At 38.0% G+C, this 17,107-nt stretch overlaps 1 protein-coding gene across 13 annotated transcripts in view; it reads right to left on the reverse strand.

The window, feature by feature from the left end:
• neo1a (neogenin 1a) overlaps positions 1–17,107 on the reverse strand; it is a 172,090-nt gene that overhangs the window by 74,474 nt on the left and 80,509 nt on the right. For all 13 annotated transcript variants that reach the window (XM_084405111.1, XM_084405116.1, XM_084405122.1 and 10 more), the window contains exons 3-4: positions 5,481–5,756; positions 1,296–1,446 (exon numbers count right to left, since the gene is read on the reverse strand). In XM_084405111.1, coding sequence (XP_084261237.1) covers positions 1,296–1,446; positions 5,481–5,756 — 427 coding nt within the window. The remainder of the gene's footprint in view (positions 1–1,295; positions 1,447–5,480; positions 5,757–17,107) is intronic.

Below are 17,107 nucleotides of genomic sequence, written 5' to 3' on the forward strand. Positions count from 1 at the left end.
TAGACGAAATTGTGAAAAATATTCAAATTAGAGCATCTTTATTTGAATAAATTTTCCAGGCCTGGAAAATTCCCTTATATTTACAGGTTTATCATGGCTGTGGAAACTTCATTTCCTTTGGACACCCAGCAGCTAATGAGAATGAAGCATGAAAAAGTGGCTTCCTCTGTCTAATCTGTGAACAGCCTGGCAATGTTTCTAAGGAGAGATGTGTGCGTGTGTGTGTGTGTGTGTGTGTGTGTGTGTGTGTGTGTGTGTGTGTGTGTGTGTGTGTGTGTGTGTGTGTGTGTGTGTGTGTGTGTGTGTGTGTGTGTGCGTGTGTACTTGTACAACTATCTTTGTGAGGACCAGTTTGAGTTTTAGACCATTGGAGTGAGGACAAAGAGAGTAAAGTGAGGACATTTTGGCCGGTACTGAGAGCCCTTTAAAGGCCTGTTTGAGGGTCAAGACTTGGTTTTAGGGATAAGGTTATAATTGGGTTAAGGGTTGGTTTAGGGTAAGGGTTCGGGTTAGGTACTTAGTTGTGACCCATACACAAAATAAATATATTTTCTGGATATGTTTTGGAATATATGCACATATTTGAAATTGGCCCAATAAATATATTTCATACTTATATTTCATATATTTTTGTTATATTTCAGAATATATTTCAATGTATTTTTTTCTGTACGGGTCCCCAAAAGTGTCAAAAATATATGTGGCATATATTCCAAATACATTGAAATATATTCTGAAATATAACAAAAATATATGAAATATAAGTATGAAATATATTTATTGGGCCAATTTCAAATATTTGCATATATTCCAAAACATATCCAGAAAATATATTTCAAATATAATTCTTTTGTGTATGGGGATAGGTAAGGTTAGGGTTAGCGGCTAGAGATCGCATTGTGTCAATGAATGTCCTCATAAAGATAGATGTACAAGAATGTGTGTGTGTGTGTGTGTGTGTGTGTGTGTGTGTGCGTGTGGTGTAGAAGCTTGCAGTCTTGACTGGCATTTACACCTCTCAGCCGGGCGCCGTCACTGTAATTATTTCCTCGGGCATCTGGGACGGGACAGGGCTGAATGCCAGCAGAACAGCAGACGTTCACGGAGAGCGATCCCTAAAAGTGGACACTGCTGCCACAGCGGGACTCAAAGCTCATGTTCGTCACAGAGGAATCAATGACCTGTTAGTGGAAATCACTGTCTGATTTAGAGCTCAGAGCTCTGGATCTATTAATAGCAGTGTCTCCATCCACCCCGGACATCTGTGAAGACAAAACTGAGATTCAAACCCCTACCTGTCGTCGACGAGCTGGTCTCTGTGCATCCACGTGACGGAGGCTGTGGGATACCCCGTCACCACACAGGGGAGCAGCACGCTCTCCCCCACGACTTTAGACACTGGTTGAGGCTCCAGGAGAAACTCCAGGGTTCTCTCCTCTCCGGATTCTGCACAACACAGAGAATTCGATGCAGTCAGTGTCAGCCCATGTGCATCACTTGACACAAAAAAAGAATAATAAAAAAAAAATCAATTTTTTTATTAAATAAAAAAAAGAATAAAAAAGATAAAAAATAAATAAATAAAATAAAAATACTCTAAAAAGTATTGCATTACTTATTACTTTCTAAATCCCATATCAACATCGACTAGTTGAACAATACAAGGATAAACATGAAGCTGATCTTTTAATTCTATCAAATAATTGATATAAAATTACATAATTTATTCTTCTCCCTATTTAAAGGGAGAAGGATGCATTAAAAACATACATTTTAACATTTTTAACATGACTAAAATTTGATGTTAAATCCACTAGTTTTATATAGAATTGTTCTATAGTCTATACAATATTTAATGCAATTACATCAGAAGTAACTGTAATTAAAGTACAGAAAAATTTAGAGTAATCCCTTACTTATACTTAAATTACAGTAATTAATTACTTAGTAATGCATGACACCCAACACTGTTAATTATTAAAGTCACCACGAAATCAAAATGGACAATTCTTGTTTTTTTTTTTATGGAATGTTGCAGTATTTACCATAAATGATTTATCAGTGTGCACATCATTATTTTTTTATTTTTTTTAATCATGTGCCTCGTAATCTGGACTCAAAATAACTTCTCTGATGACGAGGGCGGGGCAACCTGTCACTCACATGAGATCAACCAATAGCAAACCACATCCATCCAGTCAATTCCCCACAAACAAAATTAAGCCCCTCCCTACATTTGTTCTTGTTCAAGAAGCCGTTTCACTCGGATATAATTCACAATAAAGAAAAAAAAGACTATCCAACTTATGTTTCAAGTCCATGGGGTCCAATGTTGTTTGGTTTCCCAACGTTTTGTTCCACAGAAGAAAGAAAGTCATAGATGTTTGCAACCACATGAGGGTGAAGTAGACAGAGTTTTAAAATTTGAGTGGACTGTGTCCTTAAGTATGAATTTAACACAATTTGTTTTTTTTTTGTTTTTTGTTTTTGTTTGCTTAAAAAGTGGGCTAAGATAAAATATCAGAAAAACACAAAGGCATGACACTCAAACAAACAGCAATGGTTTAAAAGTGCCTCTCCTTGGGGATCTTCTAAAAAAAAAAAAAATTATTTTTTTTTAAAATTACATTTACTGTATAGACAGTATACACTTAACCTTTTAGGCTTAAGCTCTAAAAAATTTTCTCTTTAATACTCATTGTTTATTTATCTCCACGAGGGAAAAATAAATTATTTAATTTCTCTCTTTAAATATCACTGCTCCATGGTTGGTGTGATAACCTCAGTATTTGAGGTTGGAGCTTCAGGCCTGGGTTGGGTTATTAATCTGCCCGCTGAGGATCTGCCACAAAGCAGCTCAGTTCTCTTTAACTTCAGCATAAATTACATTGTTCTCTTTGATAACACCACATGTGGCCGTCCTGCTCCAGGAGGCTTCCTTTAAAGCTCTCTCTCTCTCTCCCCGCAATTGTGTGAGTTTCAGTAGGGTATGAAAAATCACATCAGAATCAATGTCTTGCATTTTTACTGTCAGGAATGAAGGGAAATTGGCCTTTCCTCCTGAGAGCTTTTGTTCTTTTAAGGAGGAAAAAACTTTTTTTGGACAAACCCAACTGAATTTATGTTTGTCATGGATTAAAAATGTTTAATATAAAGGATTATGAAAAAAAAAAAAAAGGTTTTAAAGACATAGTATTGTTACATTTCATGTAGTGTGTAATAATAATAATAATAATACCTTTTATTTAAAGGCGCCTTTCTCGGCACTCAAGGACACCGTACAGGGATACATAAGACATTTAAAAGCAACAAAAAATAAAGAATAGAACAACATTAAAAACAACAGAAAGAGGCAGAGCAATTGACATCAGATGTGTTTTGAGTTGCAGTTTGAAATGGGAGAATGAATCGATGTTTCTGAGTTGGGGTGGTAATGAGTTCCAGAGACGGGGAGCACAGCGGCTAAATGCTCTGATCCCCATAGTGGTGAGACAGGTGTATGGAGGAAGAGGATCTAAGGGAGCGGGTGGAAGTTGGACACTGGAAGAGATCAGACAAATATGGGGTGGGGGGGAGTTGTGGATGGCTTTGAACGTTAACAAAAGGACTTTGAATTGGATACGAAACTGGACCGGGAGCCAGTGAAGCTGTTGGAGAACAAGAGTGATGTGGTGAATGGAGGGGGTTATGATGCGGGCAGCTAAATTCTGGACCAGTTGAAGTTTATGAAGGGATTTGTGACGGAGGCCAAAAAGGAGAGAGTTGCAGTAGTCCAAACGGGAAGTGACGAGACTGTGGACAAGAACGGCGGCAGTGTGGGGGGTAAGGGAGGGGCGGAGGCGATTAATGTTTCGTAGATGGAAGTAGGCAGACCGGGTAATGTTATTGATGTGGGATTGAAAAGATAATGTGCTGTCAAGGATGACACCCAGACTCTTAACCTGGGGGAGGGTGAAACAGAGGAGTTATCAATAGTGAGAGAAAAACTGTCGGTAAAAACTGTCGGTAATTTGGGGTAAACCAGGTTTTTATTTCCGAGATGCAATCAGTAAGGGAGGTGGGCGGGAGAGTGGACGAGGGTTTGGTCGAAAGGTAGAGCTGGGTGTCATCATCATAACAGTGGAATTGAATGTTAAATTTGCGGAAGATATTGCCCAGGGGAAGGAGATAAATGATGAAAAGTAGGAGCCCCAGGACAGAGCCCTGGGGCACACCTGAAGTGATGGCGGAGGTACTGGATTTAAAAGACTTAAATTGAATGAACTGAGTGCGGCCAGAGAGATAAGATGTGAACCAGTCTAACGGAGTGTGGGTGATGCCGATGGAGGATAACCTGTTGAGGAGGACGGTGTGACAGATGGTATCAAAGGCTGCACTCAGGTCAAGGAGGATGAGGATGGTAAGGAGTCCAGAATCAGCTGGCATAAGGAGGTCGTTGGTGATTTTGATAAGTGCTGTTTCAGTGCTATGAAGTGGATGGAAAGCGGGCTGGAACTGTTCATACAGGTTATTGTGGGATAGATGAAGATGGAGTTGAGAGGCAACTGATTTTTCAAGAATACAAATGGATGGTATGGGAGAATTGTAGATTAGATATAGGACGGATATAGGATTTGAATATCCACATGGACAATATCAACCTGCCTCTTACTAAAGACTTAGTACTTGAGCTGTTTGTGAATGTAAAAGGTTGGCAAAGTTTCAAAGATCATTGATCAACAATGCATGCATTTCCAAAGGATAAGGATTAAGACTCAGGCTCAGATTGATTGGTCTACTCTGTCCTGATTGGTCAGATGACCCAGTCTGTCCTCATACACAGTAATACGAACTGTAACAATGATGCTGTTGTACTGTATCAATTTGAGCGAGAGTCTTAATCCTTATCCTTTGGAAGTGGACCCAAAGTGGATCTACGATCTTTAAAACTTTGCCGACCTTTTACATTTACAAACATTTCATTTAGAGCAGAATAGACAAATCACAAAAGACTGGGCAATCTGACCAATCAGAGCAGAGTAGGCTATCGGAAAGACGGGGTTTAGAGAGGCTGGACTGGGCAATCTGACCAATCAGAGCAGGGTAGGCTATTGGAAAGGCGGGGTTTAGAGAGGCTGGAGTGGGCAATCTGACCAATCAGAGCAGAGTAGGCTCTCGGAAAGGCGGGGTTTAGAGAGGCTGAATCCTTTTTGAGCCTTTTCAGACACTGTGAGAAAAGATGTGATGCTGCAATATATATATATATATACATATATATTATGAGAAAATGAAAGTGTTTTTATGATCTTGGATGCATGAAAACCTATTGTATGAGACCTCAAGACAAAATTAGGAACCTTTAAAATAGCATAATAGGGGTACTTTAAAAAGTAAAAAAACCTCATGAAGTTGATTTATAGAAAGTCCAGATATATATATATAAAAAACATGTTCATGATGGTATATTAATGTGATTGTAAATCTAATGTACATGTTCCTACCCGTCAGTATGTGTAAGTGCGCCTCTTCGCTGGTCTTGATGGGTCCGGCGTTCTCGATCACGCATCGGTAGAGCCCAGTGTCGGTCTCGCTGGAGTTACTGATGACCAGAGCTCCACTGGCCAGTGCAAACACTCTCTGATCCAGCTCGACCGGCTCCTTGTTCCGTTCCCAGCGGATGAAGGACACCAGATCAGGGTTGACCTCACAGTTCATCACGTGACTGTCCCCGACCCGCACCGACGCCGCTTCCGGCTGACTGAGGAATCGCGGTATTCCTGAAAACATAAAATTACAATCAATTATAGACATGCACCGATACTACATTTCTCCACCGATTATTCAGAATGACTACCAATGCTGGAAGTTTGATTTTATTAAGGGAAAAAATATCTCCAAACTAATGCTGGAAAAACCCTCTCGTTTGGGACATTACTATAATATTAGAGGTTAAAATTAACAACAAAGCTGACTATTATATTCAACTGGTATTTATGTATTACACTCAAATAAAAACTGAAATGTTTGTATACAACTTAGTTTTCATAAACACAAATGTATTCAAACATCCACTATAAAAAAAAATTGCAGCCCTAATTTACAGCCCTTTACCGTTAATTTACAGCTCTCTTTTTTACAGTATGTTACCGTAAAAATACCATGGAAGAAACCAATTGCTTCAAACAGTTTGAGTTCAAAAACTAGTATTTATACTGTTACTACTGTGAACTTACTTCCTTTGAGTCCACTGAAAATTAACATCTCTTAATATAAACATGACTTTAATATCCTGGATTGTTAATTAATTTAGTGAAAAACATTTTATTCTATTTTTTTGCATCCAACGTTTTAAATCTACTTGGTTCCAACAGCGGTTTGACCGTATTTTCAGCATCATTACTCCAGTCTTCAGTGTCACATGATCCTTCAGAAATCACTCTAATGATGTTGATTTGCTGCTTTATCAACTTTGAAAACCGTTGTGAGGCTTAATATTTTAGTGGAAACTGTGATTCCTTTTTCCCCAGGATTATTTGATGAAATAGAACAACATTTATTTGAAATAGAATAAATTGAATCAATTGATCAATTGAATGTATCCTTGCTGAATAAAAGTATGAATTTCTTTGCAAAGAAAATTGACTGTTCAAACTTTTGAACAGCAGTGTACATTACTACTGCAGAACTTATGAATCTGGGTGGATGTAATTTATGTAGAAGTATTGTAAATAACTAGGCGAGATCTGCAAATGAAAATGTATTTCACATCTAATGCCAGCATGCTCCTTTTTCCACAGCCGTAATCTCATGCTGGGCAAAGTAAATGAAATATCTCTATATGAGATATCAAATAACTCCTGAAAAGATGAAAAAGCCCTGGAGAAAGTCATGGACTGAACAGGACACCTCTGATAAAACACTCCAGGAGGGCTGGATTTTATTTTATTTTATGTTATTCTTTAAAAGGCTGAAGAGGGCTCTATATTTAATTCAGCTAAGTTCCTCAAGTCTTCCACATGATTTGAACACTAAAGCAATTCAGTCGAGGTCATCGAAGCAGTAAGTTCATCACTTCATGAGCAAAGCGTTAAACACTTTGCCTAATAGGCTACAATTGCCTCCACTTAATCACAATTCACTCTCATTCATAGAGTCGCTGCTCGTTTTACATGTTTGTCTACAGTCCTGCCTCATAGGGACATCAAATTATGAAAATAATATACTCTATGTGCAAACTGAATGTAATGTTAACTGCATGTGAAAATAAATTACATTAAATGAAATTAGCTTACCTTTAGAGTGCTTTTTGACCCACTTAAGTACATTTGTCTTTGAAATATGGTTAAAGCGCTGCAGATCGAACGGACAAGAATTTAAGGTAAACTAAAAGATATACTTTATTATAATTCCTATTCAAACAATGTAATGTATTTAAATATGTTTGTAATTACACATTTGAGGTTGCAAAAGTTGTAACACACAACATTTAAAATGATACTTTACTTTAGTATGTTAGTCAACAAAAGTGTATTTCTTTAAAGCATGACAAAAGATTATTAAACCATAATTTACAATGCACTTTAAAGCAAAACTTAATTTGACATTACAAAGTGCACTTTTAAAAGTGTGTATTAATGAAAGTGCACTCTATTTAATTACACTTAAGCTGCCTTTTTTTTAAACTATATTATGCAAGGACAGTTTTTGATTTACTTATGGGCTTTTTGAGCACTTGAGATGCTGTTGTGTCGATCGCAATATTGAGGTGTTTCATTTTGGAAAATAAACATGTGATCGCTCTCCTCACAAATCAACTGTTTCTTGTTTTTCACTGGCATGTTTCTTAGGTGTTGAGAACTAGTGCATCTCTCTGAGCCTACATTCAGTACAAGGAAAATACTGAATCAGATACTCTAAGACTTTTACTCAAGCACAGTTGTAATTTGTCATTTTTGCTGTAAGATATCTCCACTTAAGTATGGTAAGATTGTACGAGCTGCTTTAGCATTAGCATCGCCGCTAAAGCTCAAAACAGAGACCCATGCAGGTGAACATAAAGACTCGTATACATGTGCATGTCTTTGTGAGGGACAAGGAGAGAAAAGTGATGTGGATTCCTTTGTCTGGCATTAGTCGGTTACAGACATGCCATGCTCTCGCTCTCTGTTAATGTGAAAGAGCATGCAGTGAGAGATGCTATCAGCGCTGAACAGAGAACAGCATTCATTCATCTCCACAGGCTCTGCTTTATAACAGCAGACAGAAAGCTTTCACTGAGCACGCTGAGGGCTTTCATACCCTTATAAACTATACACAAAATCAGCCTTTTACAACAGAACAGCTTTTAAACTCTTAAAGGAAACTCTTAAAGTACTAGCACTGATATGAGCAAATCAAGAAAAGACTATCCAGGCATAGTTAGATACACTTCTGTATGGCTATACAGACTACAGTATAAAACATTGACAGTATATTTAAGGGGCAAACTCAGTCCGGATCCAGACCCTGATGTAAAGTGGACTTTATTAAGCAAATTAATAAATGCATTATTAAAAAGTAAATAATTATTTCAGATGAAATTATTTTGTTATGTGAGAAGGCAGAGAGTGACATCAGACAAAACATTTTTTTTATCCCGATTAATCAAATAATCTTTTCCCTCCCAGTTAATCTATTGATATTTTTATGAGTAGTTGATTAATCCTTTGGTTAATTTACCGATAAATAATAACCAATAATTTACCAATTATTGATAACCGTAACCAATCTATGATCTTTTTTCTTATGATATTATTTATTTATTTATGATACATTTATTTATCATAAAAGATATGGTTTATGCAGTGTAGGCCTAATTAGGAAAGGTGTTTAATATATATATATATATATATATATATATATATATATATATATATATATATATATATATATATATATATATATATATATATATATATATATATATATATATACTGTATATATATATATATATATACTGTATATATATATATATATATATATACTGTATATATATATATATATTATATATATATATATATATAGTGAGGAAAATAAGTATTTGAACACCCTGCTATTTTGCAAGTTCTCCCACTTAGAAATCATGGAGGGGTCTGAAATTGTCATCGTAGGTGCATGTCCACTGTGAGAGACATAATCAAAAAAAAAAAAGAAATCCAGAAATCACAACGTATGATTTTTTAACTATTTATTTGTATGATACAGCTGCAAATAAGTATTTGAACACCTGAGAAAATCAATGTTAATATTTGGTACAGTAGCCTTTGTTTGCAATTACAGAGGTCAAACGTTTCCTGTAGTTTTTCACCAGGTTTGCACACACTGCAGGAGGGATTTTGGCCCACTCCTCCACACAGATCTTCTCTAGATCAGTCAGGTTTCTGGGCTGTCGCCGAGAAACACGAAGTTTGAGCTCCCTCCAAAGATTCTCTATTGGGTTTAGGTCTGGAGACTGGCTAGGCCACGCCAGAACCTTGATATGCTTCTTACAGAGCCACTCCTTGGTTATCCTGGCTGGTTGCTTCGGGTCATTGTCATGTTGGAAGACCCAGCCTCGACCCATCTTCAATGCTCTAACTGAGGGAAGGAGGTTGTTCCCCAAAATCTCGCAATACATGGCCCCGGTCATCCTCTCCTTAATACAGTGCAGTCGCCCTGTCCCATGTGCAGAAAAACACCCCCAAAGCATGATGCTACCACCCCCATGCTTCACAGTAGGGATGGTGTTCTTGGGATGGTACTCATCATTCTTCTTCCTCCAAACACGTTTAGTGGAATTATGACCAAAAAGTTCTATTTTGGTCTCATCTGACCACATGACTTTCTCCCATGACTCCTCTGGATCATCCAAATGGTCATTGGCAAACTTAAGACGGGCCTTGACATGTGCTGGTTTAAGCAGGGGAACCTTCCGTGCCATGCATGATTTCAAACCATGACGTTTTAGTGTATTACCAACAGTAACCTTGGAAACGGTGGTCCCAGCTCTTTTCAGGTCATTGACCAGCTCCTCCCGTGTAGTTCTGGGCTGATTTCTCACCTTTCTTAGGATCATTGAGACCCCACGAGGTGAGATCTTGCATGGAGCCCCAGTCCGAGGGAGATTGACAGTCATGTTTAGTTTCTTCCATTTTCTAATGATTGCTCCAACAGTGGACCTTTTTTCACCAAGCTGCTTGGCAATTTCCCCGTAGCCCTTTCCAGCCTTGTGGAGGTGTACAATTTTGTCTCTAGTGTCTTTGGACAGCTCTTTGGTCTTGGCCATGTTAGTAGTTGGATTCTTACTGATTGTATGGGGTGGACAGGTGTCTTTATGCAGCTAACGACCTCAAATTTATGCATCTAATTTAGGATAATAAATGGAGTGGAGGTGGACATTTTAAAGGCAGACTAACAGGTCTTTGAGGGTCAGAATTCTAGCTGATAGACAGGTGTTCAAATACTTATTTGCAGCTGTATCATACAAATAAATAGTTTAAAAAATCATATATTGTGATTTCTGGATTTTTTTTTTTAGATTATGTCTCTCACAGTGGACATGCACCTACGATGACAATTTCAGACCCCTCCATGATTTCCAAGTGGGAGAACTTGCAAAATAGCAGGGTGTTCAAATACTTATTTTCCTCACTGTATATATATATACACACACAATATTGATGTGCTACTACTTTTGTATATTGGTACATATTAATATTATAAACTAAACTAAATTAAAATCAAATTAAATACAAATACAAATATACGTAAATATAAAATAAAAATGAATCTTGTAAATGTCAGTCTTCCATCTATAATACAACAGAATGTTACTTTTATATAGAATAATGCCTTAAATTGATCAACAGTGACAGTAAAAGACTATTATACTGTTCTGAAAAACTCTTTCAAATAAATATTGTTATTTTTAAATTTAAATTCATCAAAGAATCCTGAAAAAAAAAAAAAATTATCAGGGTTTCCATGAAAATTTGAAGCAGCTCAACGGTTTTCAACATCGATAACAAGAAATGTTTCTTGAGCAGCAAATCATCTTATTATTATGATTTCTGAAGGATCATGTGACACTGAAGACTGGAGTAATGATGCTGAAAATTCCAGCATCAAACCAGCATAAACCAGCCGGCATGGGAATTCATGCTGGTTTAAACTGGTCGTTTCAGCAGGGTCCAGTAAAGCAAATGTTCATAGTTTCGAGTATACGGTTCAGGCAATGTGTTTTGGTGGCAGTGGAAACTCTCCCTGCTGTTTTATTCTTCCTCTGTTTCGTCCTCTCCAGCCAGAGAGTCCAAGACCAACATTTGTTGAGTGATTCATTACACTGGTGGAGATGCTACATGGGAACCAGTGCTGTGCTGTAAGCTTGGACCTCACACACACACACACACACACACACACACACACACACACACACACACACACACACACACACACACACACACACACACACACACACACACACACACACACACACACACACCCACCGTCCTGGTGGCCCAGGCATCAATCACAGTACACAAGAACACGCTACTAACTGGAGATGGGGACTGACAGGGCCATTAGAGTTTATTGGCCAGACTCTAGTGTGATTTCACTGGAAAGGACAGTCCACTCAATGGTCAGCTTGTCCCACTGTTTAACAGCACATCACCAAATCGCTAATCTAACATGACCATTACAGGTCAGCACTGAGGCACAAGAAAACTAACAATCGATTGGATGACGAGAAGTTCCAACTAAGGCTGTGCGTACACTAATCCTGATACATTAGAAAATGAATATGCATTGGCTATTCGTTCACACTGAGACTGTGATTTTATCCTGCGAAACCTGAGCTTTTTGAAGATGCTCTTCCCAAGTTCGCATGAGTGTGAAAACGGAGGTATCTGAAAAACGTTGAATTATGAAAACGTCTATTTTTAACTAGTATGTGCCTGCTGTGTGCTGTTCACTTTCAGGATACATGTTACTTTGTACAATCTTCATATTACATTCTTGCAAAGAGACAAAATTAACTCACAATTGCTGATCAGCAGCAAAACATGAGGAATTGCATTTTCAAGAAGAACTTTATTACGTCTGGTCTCTCTGTATCATCTAAGTGAGGTTTTATAATGGTTTACACATTCGCATTAAGATGATTTTAGTGATTTCTGACATTTCAGTGATTCACACAATGTGAGCCATAGCGAGGGTAAAACCCATAGGTGTATATGACATTCTTCTATCAGATGAATACAATCGGAGTTATATTAAACAAATGTCCTTGCTCTTCCAAGCTTTATAATGGCAGTGAATGGGTATATTTTTTTGGAAGTCCATCAAAGCGCATCCATTCATGATAAAAGTGCTCGAAACGACTCTGGCAGGGTGATAAATGCCTTCTGAAGTGAAGCGATGCGTTGGTGTAAGAAAAATATCCATATTTATAACTTTATTGACTAAAATAACCAGCTTCCGGCAGACGGCCGGGCCTACGCATCGATTTACGGTGAAAGAGTAAAACTTGACGCACAACGTAATGACGAACGCGGAAGCGCAGAGGATAGAGCAAAACAAAACCGGTCACGAATTAAAAGTCTAAAACGACAATTTTTAAAGAGAAATGTCGGAGGAGCTTGAGTTTGTTGCCCAGCCCTGTTTGTTTGCACCGCGAGAGGCGTCAAAGCTTACGCTACTCCTACATCTTACGTCATACATCGTCAAGTGTTACTCTTTAGGCGTAAGTCGACTTGCGCAGGCCGTCTGCCGGAAGCTAGTTATTTTAGTCGATAAAGTTTTAAATCTGAGTATTTTTCCGACACGAACGCATCGCTTCACTTCAGAAGGCCTTTATTACCCCGCCAGAGCCGTTTAGAGCACTTTTATCCTAGATAGATGCACTTCCAAAAAAAATATACCCATTCACTGCCATTGTGAAGTTTGGAAGAGCCAGGACATTTTTAATATAACTCCGATTGTATTCGTCTGATAGAAGAATGTCATATACACCTAGGATGACTTCAGGGTGAGTAAATCATGGGCTAATTTTCATTTTTGGGTGAACTATCCCTTTAAGGCCCCCAATTTCCATTTACTCCAGTCAAACCAAGAAGAGATTTGAGCGGGTATAAGGTCTCGTCTCCCCCGCTGGGCTGAAGCTCATTCATGGTTCATGTGAGACTCTGGATACTCTTCTTTATTGGGTCTTAGAGGCGGCAGGCTGCTCTTTAAAAAGCTCCAGAAATTTACAGGCCCTCGGACAAACGGCTCCCTCCATTTTGCGACAGGGTTTTTAGGCCTGTAGAGCCAGTCGATTTACCGACGCTGTTAAAGCTGGATATGAGGAGATAAATCTGGGGTTGGGAAGGTCTGGAATGAAAACAAAGAGACCAACCTGACCGCAGCGTGGGTTTGAGCAGCAGTGAACAGAAGAGATGGAGCTTATCACTGAAGCAAAGGCTCCACCACAGAGAGGGGAACAAACAGGCTTACCTGTCGTACACATTACCAACTGTGTGAAATATATCGCCATTACTTATTACTGTGATAATAGACAATATGAACTCGTTTGAGTGTGTAATGCAGAGTGAGATAACAATTTTTTTTTTTACTATTTCCCCGCCATTGACGAAAATTTCCGCGTTTTCACAGTTATACGGTAGGGGGCGCTATAACACATCTTCTGAAAGAGTGCAGAATCTCCAGATCAAATCACAGTCGAAGAAAATGCAGAAAAGAACGATCTTAGGTGTAAGCAGATGCATATGTAAAATAACGCGATCATCAACATTAAACAGCATATAAATCAAAACTGCCTAATGTTACTGAACGAAACGTCGACCCAGGACGAGCTCGAGGACTGTGAAGCTTTGAGGTGTTGATGGACTCGATCGACTCCATCTGTGTTTTGATCATCGTTCTGAATCCGAAACGGACGTCGTTTTTTACCAAAACTGGATTTTCTAAGCTTTTAGCTCAAAATGTTGCTTTTTTTATGAAACTTACCCACATTCAAGTGTTGATAAAAAAAAAGGAATGCTTGAAGCTATAACAAAATGTGTGTTTTCTTTTGTTTTGTTTTTTAAGCAGACGGTCTGTTCTTTCTTTTGATATATTGAATGTTCAGATATTCATACAAAATATTCAGGGGGCCATGAAAATTTGGTGAAAATGATCAAAAACGCTGGCGGTGGCTGGACACTTTTTTAATTTTATTTTTATCACTGGCGGGGAAAGAGTTAATTATACTATTTATGAATATTTGGAATAGTAAGAAACTGGCATGTACCTATTGCTTTCCATTAGATTTTAATAAAAAAATATAGGGCCAGATTTACTAACAGCTTGCACCTTGAGAATAATAATTAATAAGGTTAAAGGTGTAAGATCGAAGTACACACCACAAAACACAATGTAGTTGTAAAATGTTAAGGAGAAAATACTCAGCAATGGTGACGACTTATGAATTTACACATGGTTTGTCTTAAAGCATATTAAAAACACCACATAGACATATAAACAACATTAAAAGCTTGATTTTCACCTCAGGGGGACTTTAAAAGATTAGGGTTTGATATTTATAATATCATATAAAAGTAAGTTTCTCTTACAATTTTTATTAGTATGTAATTATGTTTGCACTTACTGTATATCGGCCTTGTCAAGCTCAATATTTAAATTGTTATGCAGAATAATTAGTCATCATTAAAAAAAACTAAAATTCAGCATAAATGGCACTATTTACTAAGAATGACCAACTACCATTCCATCATCTTTTACTAAAAGGCGAGACTTAGGTTGACGACCCTTCATTTTCCTCTCATGAAATATTCATATTGAGGTTTGTGCAATCTTAACATGGCTTCGGTCCAAAAAAGAGAGCCGTTTGAGCTCCAGTCATATGTTGTGTAGTTTTATAAATGTGCTGTCTAAGAAGGACCTACAGGAGAAAACTGTCAGCCATAACATGACCCAGTTCAGGGAGGATTCACACTGAGAACTGCATGTCACCTTTCCCAGCCAGTAAATGTTGCATGAGTCTGACAAGCAGAGATAAATATTTTATAGCGGTCAGCAAGATCTTCTGTTATGAGTTTAAATGGAGTCAACCAGACTGCTGGTTGCAAAACTAACCAGTGCTAAACTAATCTGTGTTTGGTTAAAGGGGTGGTATGCCCTTTTCACAAGATGTAAAATAAGTCTTCGATGTCCCCAGAGTGTGTATGTGAAGGTTTAGCTCAAAATACCCCACAGATATTTTTATATAGCATGTTAAAATTGTCCATTTTTGATGGTGAGCAAAAACACACAGTTTTTGTGTCTGTTCCTTTAAATGCAAATGAGCTGCTGCTCCCGGCACAGGGGGCGGAGCTAAAACAGCTTGTGTCCTTTTACCTCACACACACACGCACTGAAAATTTCAAAACTTTTAGCCTTTTATGTTCAAACCGGAGTCATATGGCATTATTTATGGTGATATATGTGATAATCAATCATTAAATGTTAAATTATATTATTATAACCTCCTTAAATCAATGACACATGGACATGTTTTAAAACCTGACCGAGGTTGTGCTGTCACTTCTGATACTATCTTTACAAACCATTCCCAAATGGAAAAAAAGCAGATTTTTGACCATCATTGCTGGTTTGTTGCTGGTCCAAGATGGTTTAGCAGTTTAAACCAGGTCCACCAGCTAGATATCTGGGCTGCACTAATAATCAAAATAAATCGGAATGATTTGGCTTAGCTTGATTATGAAATCGCAAAGCTTGTGATTTAATTAAATGTGTGTGCTGCGTGTTTCAGAGTGAAGCGCGGCACTGCTCTTACACGTGAGCAGCTCATTATGAGTCTCAGAGCGGCTCGTTTCACAGTAAAAGCTGTGTTTAGATCACTTTAACGTGCAACATCTTCCCGTTCCCGTACTTGTAATGAGAAGTGCTTATCAAAACAAGCGAAGCTTTAAAGTAGGAATGAAATGGAAGTTGCGATAGTCTTTTCTTCCCTATTATGATGTATATCTGAGTGAAATGGTTTTTCGAATAAAAATAAATGAAGGGCGGGGCTTGATTTTGTCCAGGGGAATAGATCGGATGGTTGTGGTTTGCTATTGGTGGATCTCATGTGAGTGACAGGTTGCCCCGCCCTCACGCCAGTAAACCCATCATCAGAGGGGAGAAGGGAGGGGAAGTCATTTTGATTAAAGATTAGACCGGAACATAAATAAAAAAAATAATGATGTGCATGGATAAATGATTTATAATAAATACTACAATATCCCATTAAAAATTGTTTTATTTCATTGTAATTTTTTTTTTTAGGGTACGTTTACACAACAACGATAATGCTTAAAACGAATATGCTTAAATAATAGAAAAAAGTTTTTCCTTTGAGTTTTCCGCATACAGACGACACCATTGTCAAAACGATCCCCATTCACACGGATCTGGGAAAACGACTAAAAACGCTGTATTCTGCTGCCATTATTAGACGGTGATGAAACACTGTAGACTGAACACGTAATACGCATGTGCATGACGTCATCATCTTCAGAGATTCACGTTTTTTGTTGTTTACACGGAGGACGTTTTCAAAAACGTGCACTTTGAAACCCGTTTTCAAAACCCAAAACGCCGTTGTCGTGTAAACGAACGGTCAATATGCATACAAAGTTTGACGTTTTCAGTTGAAAATGGTGCCCCTAAAATTACAATCCCAATTTATATCAGAAAACCTACCAGTTACCAATAAAGATTGTGACAACAACGGTTTGTTTTATAATGTGGGCTTACCACAGGTTCATCTATTTCCTTTTAACTACCGAGGTCTTCATCTCTTCTAACTATAGAGATGAATGTCAGCGTATGCCCACGGGTTATATTATATTCCGAGCCGGTTTCCCAGAAGCGGCCGACTGCTGACGGACACACACATTAGTGAACGAGCTTCTCTTTCCCACGAGACAGCCTCATCAGAAGTCTAACACAATAAAACTTCACTTCCCATCTGATACATTAGCACTGCATCAATGTGAGATATCACCAGCATACTGTACATTCACATCACATCCACTGACTGAAACCCAAAGCCACAGTTCATACTGAG

Source organism: Rutilus rutilus, assembly GCF_951802725.1.
Source record: "Rutilus rutilus genome assembly, chromosome: 3".
Taxonomy (NCBI): Eukaryota; Metazoa; Chordata; class Actinopteri; order Cypriniformes; family Leuciscidae; genus Rutilus; species Rutilus rutilus.